Below are 20743 nucleotides of genomic sequence, written 5' to 3'. Positions count from 1 at the left end.
CAAGAAAGATGGCGGTTAATTTGTATACATAGGCGCCAAGCAACGGAGCAAAGCCGGCTAGCCCCTGGCAGGAGCAGCGAGCAAAGGCCGGTGTGGCAAGCGAAGAGCAAAGAGGGAAGCCCACCGCGCCGGCCTCCACCACGCCCCCGGGGCCCGCGCACGGCGAGCAGCGAGGAGCTAAGCCCCTCACCCACCGCACCAGCCCCTCCCGGCAAAGAGCGAAGGCCTGGGTTCCGGGTGCTGGAGGAAAACTGGTGCCAGCAGCCAGGGGAAGGGGCCCCCGAGGGGCCCCAGACTGCGAGAGGGCACAGGCCAGGCTGAGGGACCCACCCAAGTGCACAAATTTTTGTGCACCGGGCCTCTAGTATATATATAAACATATATACTCACACACATGTATACATAGAGATGTATATACAGGGGTAGGCAAAAATAGGTTTATAGTTGTGAGTACGAGAAACAGTTTATTCTATTATTATTATTATTTTTTGTATTATTTATCTTTTTTAAACCTACTTTTGCGCCCCCCCCCCATATGTGTGTGTATCTTTTATTTTCTCAAGTGCAATAAGGAATTTATATATTCCTACAATATATTATTTTCCATTTGAGGGTAACTTGTCAAGTATAATATATTTCATCCCAAGGAATATTTAGTTTTTAGTTTATTGGTTTCATGCCAGAAAAATAGTTTTACTCTGATATGATCCTTTAGTTTCTTTTAACTGCAGGGGTTTTATAAAACAACTCTATTTGAAAATGTTTGCTCTTTATAAACCATAGATTAAAGTACTGATTTTCTCTTAATATTCTTTATATTTTCATCATCGCAACAGAAATAATGTAGCATAGGGATTTCAAATGTCCACTGCTTGTGAGATAAAAAAGGAATAAATATATTTAGAAACTGACATATGCTATAAAATTTGTTAAGCACGCTCTACATTAATTATCACATATTCATAATGAAGGGCTAACAAGAAAGCATTTTAAAAGGTGCAGCTGGCATGGCTCAGTGATTGAGTGCCAACCTATGAACCAGGAGGTCACAGTTCAATTCCCAGTCAGGGCACATACCCGGGTTTCGGGCTCAATATCCAGTGTGGGGCATGCAGGAGGCAGCGGATTGATCAATGATACTCTCTCATCATTGATGTTTCTATCTTTCCCTTCCTCTCTGAAGTCAATAAAAATATATTTTTAAAAAGTTGCAGGAACTGAAATTTATTGGGGAAAATTTCCTACATTTACAAAAGTTAAAGGTATTGATTAATAAACAGATTACAGTATAACTGTACATAATTGATCATTACTAGTCTCAGGCCAAACTAAACAAACAAGCAAACTAGATGTGCCAGGAGTCTATCAGCTCACAAAACCCAATTAAATCTCAGATACAAAGAACAGTCAGCCACACACAGTGTGTTCTTTTGAGCCATTCACACAGTCTCCAAAAAGATTGGCAAATTATATATGATGCTTTTCCCTCTCCATTTAATTTCCTTCTTTCTTCTCTGTTTTCTTATTTTCGAATGTGCAAAATCCAATCGGGCTAATGAACTTTGGCTCACAACTGATTATAACTTTGCAGACACTATGATTTGGAACAAGAAGCCAACATGATTCCAATTACACAACAGTGTTCCTTCATGGTGAGTTAGCAACTAAAGAATTTCACACGTGGGCACAGCATCTTAGCAGCAGATATACAAATGATCAGAATGATACTGAAGAGAATAATCTGTTTCTAAAGTTTCCAAATCAAAGCATACTTGATATCTCAAGGGCTAAAAAATGAGAAAGCTGCTACTTTTGGCGACATTCCTAAGATCCAGAAAAATAAAGACACTTAAAATTCATTAACTGCTCTTCTGGTTATGATCACTTTCCTACTTTTACATTTATTTTTATCGCTTTTCTTCCTACTTCTAATTTATTTTGTCATATGACAAATACATTAGATATCTGGGAAAGAGACTGAGTATTAACCAACCCGCCAATAAAATAATAGTATAAAATGTAGGCTCTGACCAGGTGGAGGCATTGATTTTCTTATTTGTGAATTTTATAGGGTTCATAATTCATGAAAAATAAAATGGTACAATTTGGGTGGTGTCATTCATAAACCTTGTTTTTATTTTTAATTAATTAAAAAGAAGTACTGCTATGGTCATGTGATATGAAATATTTGACATTGTCAATGATTGGAGGAGATACTTACATCAATGTTGTTCAGAGTATTGAAGTACATCAGATCATGCAGCCTCTTGAATGCTTGATTTGGATATTGAAAGTTGAAGGTTGAAAATGGTGACTCAGGGTCGTCAAAAATATCAAAATCAGCTATTTCTTTCTCTTCCTTAGTTTCTCTTGGAACACCTAAATGTCAAAAGAGTCTCAAGTGGGATATTTGGAAAACTACAAAACATCTCTAAAACCCAGGGAATAAAACAGTGATGGCGAACCTCTTGAGCTTGGCGTGTCAGCATTTTGAAAAACCCTAACTTAACTCTGGTGCCGTGTCACATATAGAAATTTTTGATATTTGCAACCATAGTAAAACAAAGACTTATATTTTTGATATTTATTTTATATATTTAAATGTCATTTAACAAAGAAAAATAAACCAAAAAAATGAGTTCCCGTGTCACCTCTGACACGCGTGTCATAGGTTCGCCATCACTGGAATAAAACATACAAAGAGTCATAAACATAACATGGGGAGCCCCCATTGAGGTCATGTAATCTGCATATACACCGTTGTGTCCCCATCATATTGCCTGGGTGAGGACTTCTGTGTTTTGACTGGGCAACTTCCAATTGCCAGGGTTTGCACCTCTGTGCCTAAGGGCCTTCTACCCCCCCCGCCCCCACCCGCCCCCCCAACTGTGGAAGTCTGATTAGCTCATTAGCACAAGGCTGGAAACACTGATAAATCACTCCTCCCAGACAGCAGTCAACCAAAGACTCAAGGACTTAGGCTTTAAACACCTGAGTTCCCTTGCCTCTTCCTGTGTAAGGGGGAGGATGATTCTGCAGCATAAGTTCTATTCCATTTCCTAGCGTTTCCCAGCAGGATAAAGCCTCTTCCTCGTAGCCGACTCTCTAACACATCTTTTGCTGTCAGTTCCTTATCAAAGTTCCCTAGTTCACGCAAACACACTATATGCACTTGAATCCTTTGCTCAGAATCAGCTTTTGGGGGAACCCAAAACCAAACACTATCTAATTGCCTTCATGCCACAGAAATCCCCTAATCAGCCTTGAGAATTAACAGCGATAGAAAATTCTATAGGTTTCAAGTACTCCACTCACTGTTTAAGAACATGAGTCATAAAAACTCCCATCCCTATCGATCCTTTCTCTGTCTCCCTCCACCATCTAGAAAAAGATCACTTTCTTCTCCATGGTCCCCTGTTAAGTCCTCCAGGACTATTTTTTTTACAACTATATATATTCTGTTCCTAAAAATAGTCTGATTTTTAGGCATTCAGGATCCTGCCTGTCAATCCCCAGACCTCCTTTGGTTAATCAATATTTTCCAGGATACTAAAGAGTTTATGGCTCCTCAAGTTGTGGTGCGACAGGATGACTTGCTTTGAACTTGATTCTTTTTCTATGGAATATAACCTGGCAACATGAATGAAAGCCATGTTGTCCTGCTCAATTACATTCATCTTGTGGTCAGCTCAAATTCCCAGAACCTCTGTAGGATTTGTTCTGAAATAAGGGCTCCCTTAAATGGTGATATTCAAAATATTTAACAAACCCTTATGATAAGGGCCCCAACCAATCACAGCAAACATAATTGGGGCTTTTGGGAGTAAAGCCCCAGAGATTTTGCTGAGCTAGTTGAGCCAGTTATTAACCCTCCAGTTTCTGGACGGTGAAGAACCCAGGGGATCAAGGAGTGAGAAAGATGGGGAACACTGGAGGGTCTCGGGATAGCAGCTATTCATCAAGGGAAGGGAAGCATTCAAAGTTGTAACAGCCAGTACAGCAAGTGCCAGTGTGGACCAGCTTACTATCAGTCTTGCTCCTTTACCAGATTTCTCCTTTGCAGAATACAACCTATTCCCCACCTACCTGGAGCCTTGTACTTTCTGAAGTTGATGTTGGCCAGAACAAAGTGGATGACAGTTGGGCAATCCTTGTCCATATCAGAGTTCTTGGGTTTAAAGACATAGCACTCCTTTAGTCCTTCTCGATCAAACACATTAGGGTCGATCTTGGGGAAGGGGAGCTTGTTCATTTTAGCCCACTTTTCTGCAAGCAGAAGTTCCTATGGAAGAGAGGGAAAGATGCATTTGGGAAGTTTCGGTCTTCATTTGTTCGGCTGATCTGGCCATCATTCAATATTCACTAGGTGTGTACTATGTGCTAGCACTGTGCTTCTCGCTAAGACAAACCAGGACCCTCCTCCCAGGAAGCTCATCAATCTCAAAAACCTTAAAAGCACTCCGTGAACAACCTCAGTCCTGTTAGGTTAATTCTTGATTCACGGCTAGCTCCATAGGAGGCATTGGAAATTTTATGAATGAGCTGAACTGAATGAAATTATATAGATGTAATTGTTACAAGAGAAAAAAATAGTATGGATTCTGGGCATGTATAAGCCCTGTGAATGTTTTTTAACCCTCAGGAGTCAATGAACCTGTTACTGAATTTTTACCTATATCATCTACACACAACTAATAATAATTAATAAATGTTATATATGCAAAAATATTTTACCTATGTCATTTCCACACAACAAATGATCATAACTTTTATATATACAAAAATAGTTGAGTTGTTCTGCTTGACTTTTTTGGTAGTTGTTTGTATTTTTTTTTTTGGAGGGGGCGTGGTTGTTTCTGTTTATGACAACAAGTTGAGCTTCTGGCCATGTTATCATTACATGCGCAGTGGCCAAGCGTGGGCGGTACAGAGGTACCAGGAGCGGGGAGGACTGTGGGATTGTTTTCACACGCTAGGCTCCCTTCCTGGGGAGAGGATTAGACCTCCCCACCAGAATGAGAAGACAATTGGGACTGAGCCACAGCAGCTGATCTGCAGCTGCAGACACGGAACGTGACCAAGAAATACGCATTTGTTGTCGGCCACTAAGATTTTCAGTTTCTTTCTGCATCGAGGCTGACTAAGGCAATGAGTAAGCACACACACATAATATTACATTTAAACTGGAGAATATAAATCAACACGGAGAGGTGCAGCGAACAGAACTTATTTCTATTTATATCAGCTTACGGGGGAGTGGGACAAGTCAGAAACAGGCGCTGGGGCCAGATTGTCTGAGTTCAAGTGTGAGCGATGGGACCTTGGGCACATTTCTGAATGTTTCCACACTCACTACCCTCAAATATAAAATAAGGATGGTTATAATAATACATATCTCATAAGATTGCTATTAGAATTCTTTGAGGGCTGAAGTATGCAGCGATACTCCGCTAATGGTACAATGGAGATCATAAATGACAACAACCAAACAACCAAACAAACAGGGACCAGGCTATCCACTATCCCTGAAATCATGGGCTCCCAAACCCACTGCATGTATATCTCACCTCTTCCTTATCTCTCTGCATCTCATTTCATAGCCTATAAAATAAAGTTAATGCTATTACCTTTCTCCGGATTGCTGTGAGGAGTAACTAAGCTAATGTATTTTCAAAACTTCAGTAATTTCTATTTTTAAAAAAGTACTTTAGGTTTATAAAAAATATATGTTTATTGATTTCAGAGAGGAAGGGAGAGGGAACGATAGAGATAAACATCAATGATGACAGAGAATCATTGATCAGTTGCCTCCTGCGTGCCCCCTACTGGGGATCGAGCCCGAAACCTGGGCATGTGCCCTTGACCTGGGACGCTCTATCCACTGAGCCAAATCACCTGGGGCAGAAAAGAAGTACTTTAAAATAGCACCTTAAATTTAGAGAAAAATATCCTTTTCATTGGATTGTCACTGTTCTTGATGCTTGTGGAATGCCATGAATTTAAAAATTCTTCCTGAAAACCACTCACAAAGAAATAAACATATGGGAGAACAAAAGATTTAATATTAAATCTTATATTCAAGCATTAAAGTACATTAAAGCATTTGTTTCAGAAATTACTCAACTAAATACAGAGTGAGCAAAAGTAGGTTTATAGTTGTTCATACAGAAAATAATACAATCATTAAACAATAACATAAGAATAAACTGTGTTTCACATACTCATAACTGGAAACCTACTTTTGCCCACTCCTGTTTGATTCTATTTCACTGAAAATCCCATGCATATTAATACTTCCTTGCTTGAAACTTGAGAAAACTTTTATCACTGACTCCTTTTCCCCATTCAGTTGAATTACTCAGCTTGTTGCTTCTTATCTAGCACTGGTATTCATTCAAGACTCTTCAACATCAAAATAAAAGCAAAAGTTCACAGTGTGGATCAATTGCGTGAGACCAACAAGAAAAAAGAGCTTTCCAGTGTTTACAAACATGACTCAAGAGGATGACCAAGGATGTGTGGATGTGTGGAGAAAGAGGAAAAGGGGAATTGAATGAGGTAAAAGGCCAGGCTATTTTTAGATAGATATTTCACGCTGGAATTCGGAAGTGATGGAAACTTTCCCTTTCCTTATATGATCCTGATGTGGAAGCGATTAAAACCAGTGACTATAAAGATTACAGGATGGAAAAACCATCTCCTCTAGGATGTCTCATTTCTCTGCTTGTAAAGACAGAAACAATGACACAGACTATGAGTGGAGCAGATGAGTTTGAAAAGAGTGTTTGAAAAGAAAGCAGTGAGCAAAGAAATTGTGGCTCCACAAATTAGAGCGATATGCCAGAACTGTGTTCTAGGATAACTACCCATCTTGGTTGTTACTCGACACCTCAGATGCTTCAGATTTCCAGAGATTAATTCATGGGAAATTTACATAGTACTAACTGAAATTATTTTCTGTGGAGATAACAATTTGATAGTATCCTTCAGAGTAATACTCTATAAGATGTTTGTGCTCGTTTTTGAGAATTAATAAAACATCTTGAAAGACAGAAGACAATCTAAATAACAGAAATATAATTAAACTATAGTATGAATGGGATAGTTTTATTTTACCTATTTATAAATAAGAAATATATTTATATCTTTTATTATAAATTAGCTTTTCTTTATATGAAATGAGTATTTTCTCTATACAAACCTAGGATATGCACTTTCTAAGATGTTTCTCATTTTAAAGCAATTTTTAGATTAGGGAAAGTTATGAAGTGTACATATGTAAATACATTTACAGAATCTTTAAAAATTATTGAAGCAACTAACATAAGATACAAAAGGTAAAAACTACAATTTAGAAGTCATTATTCTATGTTTTTTGCCATTCTCATTTCTAATAAAAGGATGCTGGTATTAGGATCCAAGAGATTTGTAAAGCAACGTGCATGAAAATAATTTTCTATGTCTAATTGTGTGTAGAATTTACATAACATCTTGCAGTTCTCGTTAGTTCTTCTTCACTAAGAGGTTACAGGCAGGGGAAGGGTGGGTGGGTAGGAAGAGATCAACCAAAGAACTTGTATGCATATATGTGTAACCTATGGACACTGACAACAGGATGGTGAAGGCCTGGGGCGGGGTGGGGGGACACCTAGAAGAGGTGAATGGGGGGAAAAAGGGGACATATGTAATACTTCATTTTGTGAAGACTGGCTCAAATTTTCCTTCCTTCTCTCTTCACGTTCTCCTTCTCTCACTGCCTCTTTCTTTTCTTTTCTCCCTCTTTCTTTCCTTTTATTTTTAAGAGAATGAACTCATTGTTCTGGATTCTGTTCATTAAGCATTTAAAAAAGGACTGAAAAATTGAGCTAGATATATGGCAACATAATGTACAATAACATAATTTACAGCACAATAACTCTAATCTATTACTCTCTATAAAATTTAGTAAGGTGAAAGGGGAAAATATCTAGTTGCAAGCTCTCAATTCTCCTATCTTCCTTACTTGTTTCTCAAAAGATCCAAAGGTGTTTTGTTTTGTTTTTCTAATTTCACAATCTGATTATTTTGTAGATAAAGACCCTGGCTTACATTCATGGCCAACATTAAAGGATAATCCTATTAGAATAATTCCTGAATGGACCCCAATGGTAAGCTAAATTTGCATGGCATATATCTAACTTATTAAATGTTTAACAAAAAGAAATGACAAAGTGAAACACAGAGCTGCTTTTTAAAAAATCAAATAATAAGAGTATTACTGAGATTCACCAGGCTCTTTATATCTGAACTATTTATTAGGGTGTGTGTCTACTAATCTAAAAAAAAATAGTATTACTGACATTGATGTCATCAACTTTCAAAGCCAGTTACAATACAGATATAATAAATAAAATGGTTGCCTTTATCAAAAGCCAAGATATCCATCATTTTCTATCTCCCTGACAAGATCTGAAAATTATACTTATGAAATGCTAATAATAGTAGCTGTGAAATAAAGTTAATGGTTCTAATATTTTGCCTAGCATTTATGGTTTGCTTTTTAAAAAATATGTTTATTGATTTCAGAGAGAAAGGGAGAGGGAGAGAGAGAGAGAAACATCAATGATGACAGAGAATAATTGATTGGCTGCCTCCTGCATGCCTCCCACTGGGGATCGAGCTAGCAACCTGGGCATGTACCCTGACCGGCAATTGAACCAGGACCTCCTGGTTCATAGGTTGATGCTCAACCACTAAGCCACACTAGCCGGGCTATGGTTTGCTTTTTTTTTTTTAATTACAAATGATATTCATATTTCAGTCTCAAAAATAGAAAATTATTCATGATTTAGTCACCTTAATAAAATCATATTGCATATATCCAGTTATTACATTGGAATTTCTCCCCTCCTTCCAAAAGACTTTATGTATATTTCTCATCAATTTCTAAACCTTATTAATTATATCTAAAAAGTAAAGCATTGTTAAATAAGTTTTTGCATATTCACAATAGAAAAATCATGCTGTGCTTATAACGTTTAAAATTTTTTTACTGGCATGGGAAAAGAATTCCTGATATAATTTTAAGTAGAAAGAAGCAGTGTGCAAAGCTATATGATCTCTGGTGCTCACACACACACACACATAATAATAAGAGGGACTAAAAGAAAATACCAAAATATCAGCAGCTGTTGTTTACAAATAGCACAAGCACTTGAGATATATTCTAAATTTCCAAATTTTTTACAATGAGCACATATCCTTCTTAATTAGAAATAATGAATCAAAGTACAGTTACAAATTAACAAACTACAGTCATTCTTTTTAGAGATACAAAACTATATTCTAAAACTTTCTTCCAATTTTCCCAACGCCATTTATTGAATAGACTATCTTTACCTTATTGTATGTTCTTGCCTCCCTTGTCAAATATTAACTGACCATAAAGACGTGGGTTTATTTCTGGGCTCTCTATTGTATTGTGAACACAGATTATGTATTATGGAATTGTATACCTGTAACCTGTATAATTTTATTAACCAATGTTACCCCAATAAATTCAATAAAACCATAAAATAAAAATAAATAACACTTTCTTTCAACAGCAGCCCTTAGAAGTGGCGGAACTCTGATTTACATATAAAATGATGGCACTGACATTCTTAAACTCCCATAAGTGATATGAATAATAGTTACTTATCCCCAGAACTAGCTTCTAAGCCAGGGGTGGACAAACTTTTTGACTCGAGGGCCACAATGGGTTCTTAAACTGGACGGGAGGGCCGGAACAAAAGCATGGATGGAGTGTTTGTGTGAACTAATATAAATTCAAAGTAAACATCATTACATAAAAGGGTACGGTCTTTCTTTTTTTTTTTTTTAGTTTTATTCATTTCAAACGGGCCGGATCCGGCCCGCGGGCCGTAGTTTGCCCACGGCTGTGAATCTAAGCTGTCATCTCAGAATCAGCTACTGAAATTTACCTCCCCATTGCTGCTCAGGGCAGCCTGCTCTTGGTTTTCATAGTCACCCACTCTGGCATGGTGCCTCATTAGCATATGCTTGGATTACAGTGAAGCCTTCTTAATATTAATCTTTTGCCCTCCACTCTCCATTCTCAGATTAATCATCCTATAATTCCAATTTCATGAAGTCATTTTTCTGCTGGAAACCCTTCACTGAGTCTCTCTTTTCTATCATCCAATTTTAAATTCTCCCCTAACGCCCTTCTAATGGGAGGTTTATCTCTATCACTTCTAATTAGCTCATGCCCAGGTTCTCCGATGTGCTCATTGCCATCTCTGTACCATCTCTGTGACTTTTCCAACCTGTTCCATTTATTTCCCTGCTCATCTACTCTGATGCACACCAATGTATACTTATACAAATCTCCTATCAATGGACTTCATGCATATTTCTCATCAATTTCTAAACCGTATTAATTATATCTAAAAAATAAAGCACTGTTAAATACTTACGTAAACCCAAATAACTATTTTACAGTAAGTTTCTTGGTTTCCTTCAAAATGTATGTTATGTATAAAATTCTCCCCTCACCCCCAAAGCTAAAATGTTATGGAGATCAAGAACCATGTTTTAACATTGACTGCAGAATACAGAGCAGAAACAAGTACAAGTGCAGTGTGTACAGAGGCAACTGGTGATGGGAAAAGGCATTCAGTCCTCATTGTGGAGCCTTGCAATTGGGTCCAGCTTGACCACTTCTTACTTAGCATTTCCCCAGGCAGGTCCTGGGCTAGGCTTTTTTCGCCCGTTGTCTTATTTAATTTATGGATGTGAAGAGATCACTTATCTCACTAATCCTTATCTACTTGGCTGAATACTACTAACGGGCTCAAGACATAAACTGAAAGCATTTTAAAAATATGAGGTTTTATAAATATTAGAGAGTTATAACCATTATTAGTCTTGAGAGCAGTTTAATCATAGTATAATAGAAAGGAAACCAAGTGTCAGAGGACAAAGGTTATCACTGACTTCCTGATTCAAGATCATGGACCATTTCACTTCATCTTCATGAGTTTCCATTTCCTAATGTATCAAATGTAGATGACCTCCATCTCTCTTACAGCATTTCATTCATTCACCCCCCAAAAATGTTTCCTATATATTTTGGCTGGCTTTTATAAGGCAATTAGGACAAAATACACAATTAAAAAACACACAAATAGTGTTTGAGTACCCATGGAGTTCACAGCAGTGGAAGCAACACACACATACATCTATATATATAAAAGCCTAATATGCAAAGTGTCCCCTTGGGAGTTCAACCGACTAGGAGTTTGATTGCTCGCTATAATGTGTGCTGACCACCAGGGGGCGGCACGGAATGAAGGGAGGTCCCAGCCAGCAGCCGGCAGCCGATAGGAACCCTACCCATGCATGATTTTGTGCACTGGGTCTCTAGTATAAATATATTTGTAAATAAACAGACAGTACACCATGAAAACTGCTGTATTCGTAGAATTTACTAAGTATTTCATTCTAAAGCTGTACCGGTGGAGGTCACGAAAGATAACATTCAAGATGAGTCTGAAGACAGTTTGAGGTGTTTCAGGTGGAGGGAATGGTAATAGTCACGGTCTCACTTGGGTGAGGCCGCAGGGCAGCCCAGCAATCTTTCTCTATTGCCTATTCAGAACTTTTTTTCTCTTTTCTTCAGAGGCAGACTTTTATTCTCCCCATGTCCCTGGCTTCACTACCCCCATCCTCTCATTCTACAAAGATAACTAATTCCTATCAAAGTTAGAAGTCATCAGATGAGTAGTTTCTTAACTTCCTTTCTCCATGGCCAACTACAAACCTCCTTCCACAGCCATTATTTCCTCCCTTCCCTCTTGCTCCAATATGGATGTTTTCATACTACTCTCCAGCTGTATTTTTACATCTCCTCACCCCTGTAACCTTCTCTATTGTATACATCATCTCTCCATTCTTCAATAACATCTTCATTAATGACTCCCAGCCATCTGCATGCTTAAGTCTTTTCTATTAACAACCCAACCCTCCACACACACACACTTTTCCTGTTCTCCAGATACAGTCCATCTTCTTCTTCCTGGATAGTCTATAGAACTGTCTCTATTTTCTTAATTTCCACTCATCCCTCAAGTCACAGCAGTATGATTTGTGTGCTCACAACCCCATTGAAACTTCTCTTGGCCAGTTCACCAAGAACTTCCTTGTTGAATATCTGCAGTTGGTTTTCATAACATTACTCCCTTCCTTGGTCTGCCTCCTTTTCCCCTGATATTGTTGTTGAATCTTCAAGATACTATTTTATGTTCTCTTATCTTCTCACAGAATACATGGTTTTAATTATCTTTTTCCTGCTAATTCCCAAAGCTCAGCCTAATTTGCTTCTTGAACTTCAGATGTATTGCATCATTCTTGTCCTGCTCAGGACTATGAATTTTAATGTGGGTGAAGGGGTATCATTAAAAAGTTCTTTTAAGCAGGAGAGGGATTGAGTACTCCTAACAATAGGCTAATGAGATATGAAATTGGAATCAAGAGGATCAAGATAGTCACAAGGCATGCAAAGGAATCTACACTAATAAAAGAGAAACATGCAAATTGGTGTCACTCTGCTATGGCCACCAACCAATCAGGATGAGTATGCAAATTAACCCAAAAAAAAGATGGCGATTAATTTGCATATGCAGGCACAGAGTGAAGACTGAAGACGACTGAAGACTGAAGACAACTGAAGACTGAAGAGGCTTGGCTTCTCCGCTGCAGCCAGACCAAAGGCCTGAGTCCTGGCCCAGGTGCTGAAAGAAAACCGGTGCCAGCAGCCAGGGGAAGGAAGGCCTATTACATGAATCTTCGTGCAACGGGCCTCTAGTGTGGTAGATAATAGAATGCTACATAAATTATTCTTACCTTGAATGGAGGGCTAGAGTCACTTGGCCTTGCAGAAAAGTCAAAGGAGATGATGAGATCGACTCCCCTCTGAGGCCTCAGAATCAAGGGGTAAGGCAGGTTAAATGTGAGGCCACTGTCCACTATATGAATCTTTTTACTTTTGACATCCAGAGGCTCATATATTTGCTCAAATTCATCAGGATCTTTTAAAAGAAAAAAAAAGAAAGAATGAATTAAACAACCATTTAACATTACTTAGGGTATAAAAATAATTTATTATATAAACACGTAAGATAGAATTCCATATGGCTAGGCTTTGGAGACAAACAGAGCTGGGCATGAATCCAACTTCAGCAATTAATAAATTAATGATTGTCTTTAGCTCTTAGTTTCTTCATCTGTAACATCAGGGTAAAAGAATCTATCCAATAAGTTGTTGGGGGATTAAGTAAGATAATGCATGGAAAGTACATGGTTCAGGCCTTGGTATTAATTCTAAGCTATGCAGCATGATCCCTCTATTAGCATTACATGGGTCTTTACTGGTTTAAACACAGTACCTCATACATTATCTTATTTAAGTCTTATTACAGATGTGTGAGGTAGAGGAAATCTATAAATAGAAGACAGAACAAATTAATCTCTCAAGTGATACAACTAGGGAGTGGCAGAGTCTGAATGGGTATCACACTGCACCTCTCCAGGTGATGGGAGTTCAAGAAAATAATCCTCTTTTACATCCAAGATTACATTTGAGAGAAAATCATTACTAGTATGTGGACCAATTCCCAACTCTGGCATGTAGCTAAACACCATGGTTCCAACCTCTAGATAAATTGACAGAAAGGTATGTTTCAAAGCATATAATTTTGCAAAATATTACCAGATATTCTATAAACAAAATAAGAATTCCATGATCAAGCAGGTTTGAGAAATATAAGATTCGACAGCTTAAAGTAATGGGCAATTATATTGTGTGTTCCCTGTTCTCCTTACTATGCCTTGGACTTAGAGCACTTTTAAAAAAATGAGGATGCTACTTAATCCTCACATAGGTACCACTATTATTTCTATTTTGTAAGTGACTTGGAATAAAACGTGAAGATGGTTGCATTCTCCCTAACCTGCAGTTCCATCAGGACCAAGGTTGTTGGGTTTTAGTTTTACTCTACTTTCCTATCATTGTTTACTGAGGCTGATGCTAAGTAACTGCTCAAGATTGTCCAGCCAATAAATAGCCCAGCCAGATCCCAATGTAAGTCAGTCTGCCTTTAAAGTGCTATACACGAGGCCCTCTTAAGTAGAACTTCTCAAACTCATTAGAGTATCCCATTGCACTGTGAAGAAGGGGATGAAGTTGTTAGTTTTTCCAAATTTATTTGAACTTGAACCCCATTTATATATAACATCTGCTAAAATGTCATGGAGCGTTTAAAAATGCCACTATGGAAGGACATCCTCCCATAATTCAAAACATACATGGTTTTCAAACCTGAAATGAGTTCATCTGTTTTTTGGATAGGTATGGAAACACGCCATGTTTTATAATTATGACTGCTTCCTTACAGTGGGAGAGCCGTGAACGTTTCCGAAGGTCATTTTGTAAATATATCACACAGATTCCATTTAGGATGCACAAATATTTGGAAGTTTGTGTTTTGAACTCTGGCCTGAATGAACTCGTGTCTCAATTTCTTATTCCAGATGGTGTATGTCACAGTAAATAGGGTAAACACAAAAGTAAACAGAGAAGAAGTCATGTAACTAATGGACAGTTCCTCCAGAATTAGTTTCCACCCGTATACAACTATTTTGAAGTAAACCGGTTTTGGCGGGTTTTATCATCTTGTTTTCAAAAGATTGTCTGCAAGGTGTAGAAATAGGGACAAAAATAAGGCACTAATTTTTCTCATTATAGGTTAAAAGATGGTTTTAATTCTAAGATGCTCATATTTTAATTGGTACAAAAATCATAAGGTAAACGAAAATATAAGATTTTCCCAACATAATATATAGACTAGATAAAAATATCAATTCTCTTTTTGCATAGTGGGGAGTGTAAAAATAAAAAAAAGCATGGTATTTTAACTGTATAATACATAGGAGTTTTAATAAAACTTATATGAACCAAGATGATTACAGTTTATGTTAAATCCTTTAACTTTTCATCCCATACACATGGTAATCTTAAAATGTAAAGTAACTGGAGAGAGATAAACAGGGTACATCTTAGTAAGGGCATTGCCTGAAATATCACTTTTGAATTCAACAAATTCAGTCTAAAATGCAGTCATTTTTAGCAATGTTAGTCTGTGTATAATGAATTTGAATAAACTTGACACTGACTGATCTGGATTTCTGATTAAAATCAATATGTTATGTACATTTTTTTTCAAATAGATAAATGCAAACTGAGTGAAACAGAATTTTAACAAGAGACACTCTAAGGAATAAAACGTAAAGTTCTTTCCAAAGATCATGAATTTAAAACAACTTTAGATTAAAACATTTCAAAATATCTCAACAAATTTGAAATTCAAACTTAACTGAGAATGCTATATTTGATCTAGCAACCCTAGGGTTTGTATTGAAGGTATATATAACCAGACATTGATGCCATAAACATAACACAAGGTATAGTAAGTTCTACTCCTCTTGTTTAAATAACACTTCTGAATCTACATAAAAAATTGTCCAACTCCCAGGAAGTTGTTAAAATGTGGAGTGCAGAAGTGCAGAAGGCAAGCGTGCTGTGCAAACCACAGAGGAGCCACGCTGGGTGATGCGATCACAGCAATAACGTAAAACAGATGTAATAAAGTACACACAGAGGAAACGTCCATTTTTACATCAGCAAGACAATGACTAATAAAACCGAGGGCCAGGGGGAAGGGAGTGTAGCAGGAGGGAAAGGCTTTGAGGAATGTCAAGAGGCCTGTCTCCACTCTAGCTCCGCTGAGTCATTTTAGGCAAAGATGAGAACTATCTTCTGTAATCTTCCTTTACTGTGGAGTAAAAATTACTTAAGAATCTTTTTAGGGAGTCTAAATACTCTACAAAGCTAAGTTTATTTGAAAGCCCATCATCATTCATCCATAAAGCCTACGTTTCTGAAGAAGACACATTTAACTGATGTTATAATGGAAATGAATATAATCAGGTGTCACAACTTAAAAAAATAATGTCACGGATTGTAAGGTCAGGTATTTTTTTTTGGGGGGGGTGTGGATGAATTTAAAAATAGACATTGACTTTATCACAAATCGACTTTCATTCTACTCTACAGGAAAGGGTTTGGATTGAAGGTATATAACCAGACATAACCTATTATCTGAGACTTTAATGCCATAAACATAACACAAGGTATAGTAAGTTCTACTCCTCTTGTTTAAATAACAGAGGTAACTTTTCTTTTTGCAATTTCCATTATGCTCAAGCAACGCACAGGAACAGCACTACCAAAACAACAACATCGAAAGCCTTGTTCTAATTCTATTGTATAGGGATGATGCTTAAACAAAGAGTAGTAGAAAGTTTTTGGGAAAAATACCATTGACATTTTTATAGCATCCAGTCAATGTCCTTAGGCAGAAATGACTGAGAAATGTTAAACGAAAATGATGGTGAGATGAAGTAGAAAAATTTAAGATGACAGGATCATTATGAGAAAGATTATTAGTATTGATTAGTCACCAAGGTAAATTTAACTTTTAATTCGAAACATGGATGCACAGAAGAATAAAAAGAATTATTCTTGGGATTTGGCTGAGAGTGAGTGGCTTCTTGCCAGCTGGCCTTAAGAAAGTTAACTAACGTTTCTGAGAACAGAGGGCCTGACGGGCACTGCAGACTGGCAAACTTCACTCCACACCACCCACTGCATCTCATGTATGACTGCCCTGTACTGGAGAGTCAGGCTCAGGACCAAGGTTACCAGACTCCCTTACAGCTCCAGTCTGAATCTGCTGAGACTGGTCGCTGGCCAAGGAGAAACACCCACGTGAGATTTGAGGAAGGAAATGAGACAGAGGTTATGTTTCTGCTTTTTCTATTGCCAGGCACAGTTGTGGGGGCGTTTGTTTTAACCTTTCATTCCAAACACATGGTAATCCTAAAACGTGGAAATATCCAGAGCGAGATAAACAGGGTCTCTCTTAGTAAGGACATTGACTGAGGAAGCACTTTTCAATTCAGTAAGTTCAGTCTAAAATGCAATTGGTTGTTGTTGTTTTTGAAACAACATAAGCATTCTTATTAAATGTATTGGGGTGACATTGGTTAATGAAATTGTAGAGATTTCAAGTGTACAATTCTGTGATACATCATCTGAATATTGCATTGTTTACCAAGAAAGTCAAAAATCTCCTCCCATCATTTTTAGCAAAGTTGGTCTGTAAATAATGCATTTGAATAAGCTCGACACTGACCAAACTGGGGTTATTCTGATGTGTTTTTGAAATCATTTTTGGAAGCTCTGTCTGGAACTTGTTCTTCCAAGCCTGGGAACAATTTTATAAACATCTAATTTCCTGCTTTAAGCCCCTTTCAGTTAAACAAGGGAGTGGGGTTCCTGTTTTCTGTGAGTGAAACTTGACCAATAGAGAGAAGATCTAAGGTCTGTCTCAATATTTCAATGAAAATGTTCTATGCTGACATGACTATATTACTTCCTGTCCAATGTATTTTTCCGAAAATAAAAGCCAACACAACAACAGTTATTTGAAGCGCTACACATACTAAATTCATGTTTTTGTAACTGTCTAAACCAGTGTTTCTCAACCTTGGCTGCACATTAGAATCACCTGGGAATCTTTTTAAAATCCTGATTTCTGGGCCTCATTCCGGCTCAGAATGAGGCCTCCGGAATGAGGCCCAGAAATCAGGATTTTAAAAAGATTCCCAGGTGATTCTAATGTGCAGCCAAGGTTGAGAAACACTGAATAAGGAAGGAAGATCTCCTGAATTAGCTTCCACGGGTTACATTTTCTGTACTTACCTGTTACAGCTGCATCCAATTCATCTTCCTCCCAGGACTCCTGTGTGTCAAAGTCTCTGAAAGGAGACAGGGGGTAGGATGTATTGAGATTCAAGCCCAACATGAAGTTGTGCACCTTCCCAGCACGTCCTTCTCTGGTATTGAATAGTGTTGAGTCACTCATCAAGGCCATTATCATACGCTGGACCCAACTTGCTTGATTATCATTTTGATATTCCTCTTCAGCATCTTCAGCTTCAGTACCTAAGGAAAAAGAAAGCATCATTATACAGATTCCAAAATTCTTTTTTTTTTTAATCTTCTTTGGGCAACTGAATGTCAAAATTAACAGTGAAGTTCTATGGCTTTTGATTTAACAAATGTTTCTTTGCATAAATTAATACACTAAATATTTCAGTTAACTATTTTGGTCCTTAAATTGTTCTTGCTTTACCCTTTACCCATAGTTAGTCTAAGATTGCATTGTTGACAGTGTCACGTGGTCTAATCTTAGATTTTTTAGGCAAACTTTTCTTCTTTCTCCCCTTCCCCTGTCCTTTTCTCTCTCTTTTTTTTTTTGCCTTATTTACACAAACACAAACAAACACACAACACACACACAGGGAAAATCCACAGTACCTTATTGTCTTTATTTCCTAAGTTTCCTTCTCTCTCCTGTTTAGTAAACTTCCAGAAATCATGTAAACTGAACACAGACAACGGAAAGATTCAACATATATTTCCTACTCAACAAACACCCTTATAAAATGTCATTTCATCGCTACTTATAGAGTTTGGCTTTTAAAACTCTGTAATTTAAACACATGCTTTAAAATGTTTTAAAATTCAGCAATCTTCCCAAAGAAGCGGCTTTTCGTCACTTTTTCCTTAAAACCTATGTACACAACACTACTACTGGGAAGCTATGTTGGGTAGCTACTTAGAGCATTGGCTCCATAGTCAGACTGCCTAGATTCTCCCCTGTTTCCTAGTTAGTTAACCCTTTCAGCCTTCATTCCCTCAACAGAAAACTCTGTAGGGTTGTGAGGATTAACTGAGTTAGTGCATTCATGTAAATTCCTTAGTAAAGTGCCTGGCCCGCATTCAATTTTTAATAAACACTATTTAGTAGTAGAAATAGTGGTATTAGCAGCAGAAGCAACAGAATAATTATCCGTGTCAATATTATTCATTCACAATCCAAATCTGAGAACACTGTATGGTACAGTGTGATTCCCACCTGCCTAAATCCCTTTTGCTCAGATTTCTGGGAACTCTGTATAAAAACATACATAAAACTCTGTGTGTGTGTGTGTGTGTGTGTGTGTGTGTGTGTGTGTGTGTGTTGAGAGAAAAGAGAATCTATGCTCAAACTTCATAATTTCCAATAAATGTTAACTAAACACACATAAACCACAATAAATACTGTTTTTTTATTTTCACAAAGATTAGCTTAACTGTACCAAGTAAATGAAGTGATCTTTCAGGAACCAATCCAGATGACTACATATTCACTAAAAAACAAACATACTCTTTTCTACTCCTACATTTTTCTAATGCCAAGTATGATGAATAAAATCTTTTGCTAGAGCAAATCAGACTTAAAAATTAATGATTTGTATCTCTGGGTACACAGGATATGAATAAGATATTCAATTATTTCCCAAAGATTTGGAGCTGCTCCATCATCATCATCATCGCTATTATATTTATGAGATAAATTCCACTTCTGTAATAGCAGAGGGTCTCCTTTCCTTGTGATATATGTGGAAATGGCATCATTTGTGGCACAACTCCAGCAGTCAACAGATAAATGACATCCATTGCTTACTAGCTATTTCTATGTGTTGCCTTTTACAACTTAAAGCCCTTTGTATGCATTTTCTGATTTGATGATTACAACAATTCTATGAGAGCAAGTAAAAGTGATGCCAGCATAGGTTTAAAGAAACTAATGTTGAAAAATGCCTAAAGACCTTACTCAAAATCATATGAATAAAAATGAAGGAGCTTCAAGAGAATGAAAAGAAAGCCATTGACTGGGAGAAAATATTTTCAAAAGATACATCTGATGAAGGACTATTATCCAAAATATATTTAAGACAAACTTCCCAATTTAAAAATGGGCAAAAGACCTCAGTAGAAAATATACAGATGGCAAGTAAGCATATGAGAAGATGCTCCACATCATATGTCATCAGGGAAATGCAAACTAAAGCAACAAGGAGATAGCCTACATATTTATTGAAAATGTCCAAATCCAAAATACTAACAGTACCGAATGCTGCACCGATGTTGAGCAACAGAAACACTCATTCATTGCTGGTGGGAATGCAAAATGGTACAGTCACTAAAGATAGTAGTTTGAAAGTTTCTTACAAAACTAAATTATACTTCTATCATATGATTCAGCAATTACGCTTCTTGGTCTTTATCCAAAGGAGCTGAAAACTTACATCCACACAAAAATTTGAATATGGATATTTATAGCATCTTTATTCATAATTGCCCAAACTTGGAAGTGACCAAGATATTCTTCAGCAGATGAGTGGATAAACTGCGGTACATCCAGACAGTGAACTATCATTCAGCACTCAAAAGAAATGAGCCATCAAACCATGAGAAGACATGGAGGAAACTTAACTGCATATTACTAAGTGAAAGAAGCCAATATGGAAAGGCCACATAGTGTATGATCCCAAATATATGGCATTCTGGGAAAGACAAACCTATGAGGATGGTGAAAAGATCAGTGGTTGCCAGGAGTTGGGAACGGGGGGCAGAGGGATGAATAAACAGAGCATAGAGGACTTTCAGGGTAGTGAAGCTACTCTGTATGATGCTATAATGGTTGGTACATGTCATTTTATATTTGTGAAAATATAGAATATCAAGAGTGAA

At 37.3% G+C, this 20743-nt stretch overlaps 1 protein-coding gene across 2 annotated transcripts in view; it reads right to left on the bottom strand.

Moving 5' to 3' along the window:
- Positions 1-20743, bottom strand: part of PLA2G4A (phospholipase A2 group IVA) — a 136977-nt gene that overhangs the window by 8122 nt on the left and 108112 nt on the right. For both annotated transcript variants that reach the window (XM_006089871.3, XM_006089870.3), the window contains 4 exons: positions 17864-18106; positions 12886-13070; positions 4087-4282; positions 2222-2379 (listed from right to left, as the gene is read on the bottom strand). In XM_006089871.3, the coding sequence (XP_006089933.1) occupies positions 2222-2379; positions 4087-4282; positions 12886-13070; positions 17864-18106 (782 nt within the window). The remainder of the gene's footprint in view (positions 1-2221; positions 2380-4086; positions 4283-12885; positions 13071-17863; positions 18107-20743) is intronic.

This window comes from Myotis lucifugus, unplaced genomic scaffold (assembly GCF_000147115.1).
Source record: "Myotis lucifugus unplaced genomic scaffold, Myoluc2.0 scaffold_65, whole genome shotgun sequence".
Lineage (NCBI taxonomy): Eukaryota > Metazoa > Chordata > Mammalia > Chiroptera > Vespertilionidae > Myotis > Myotis lucifugus.
This window is presented reverse-complemented; position numbering and strand designations above follow the sequence as displayed.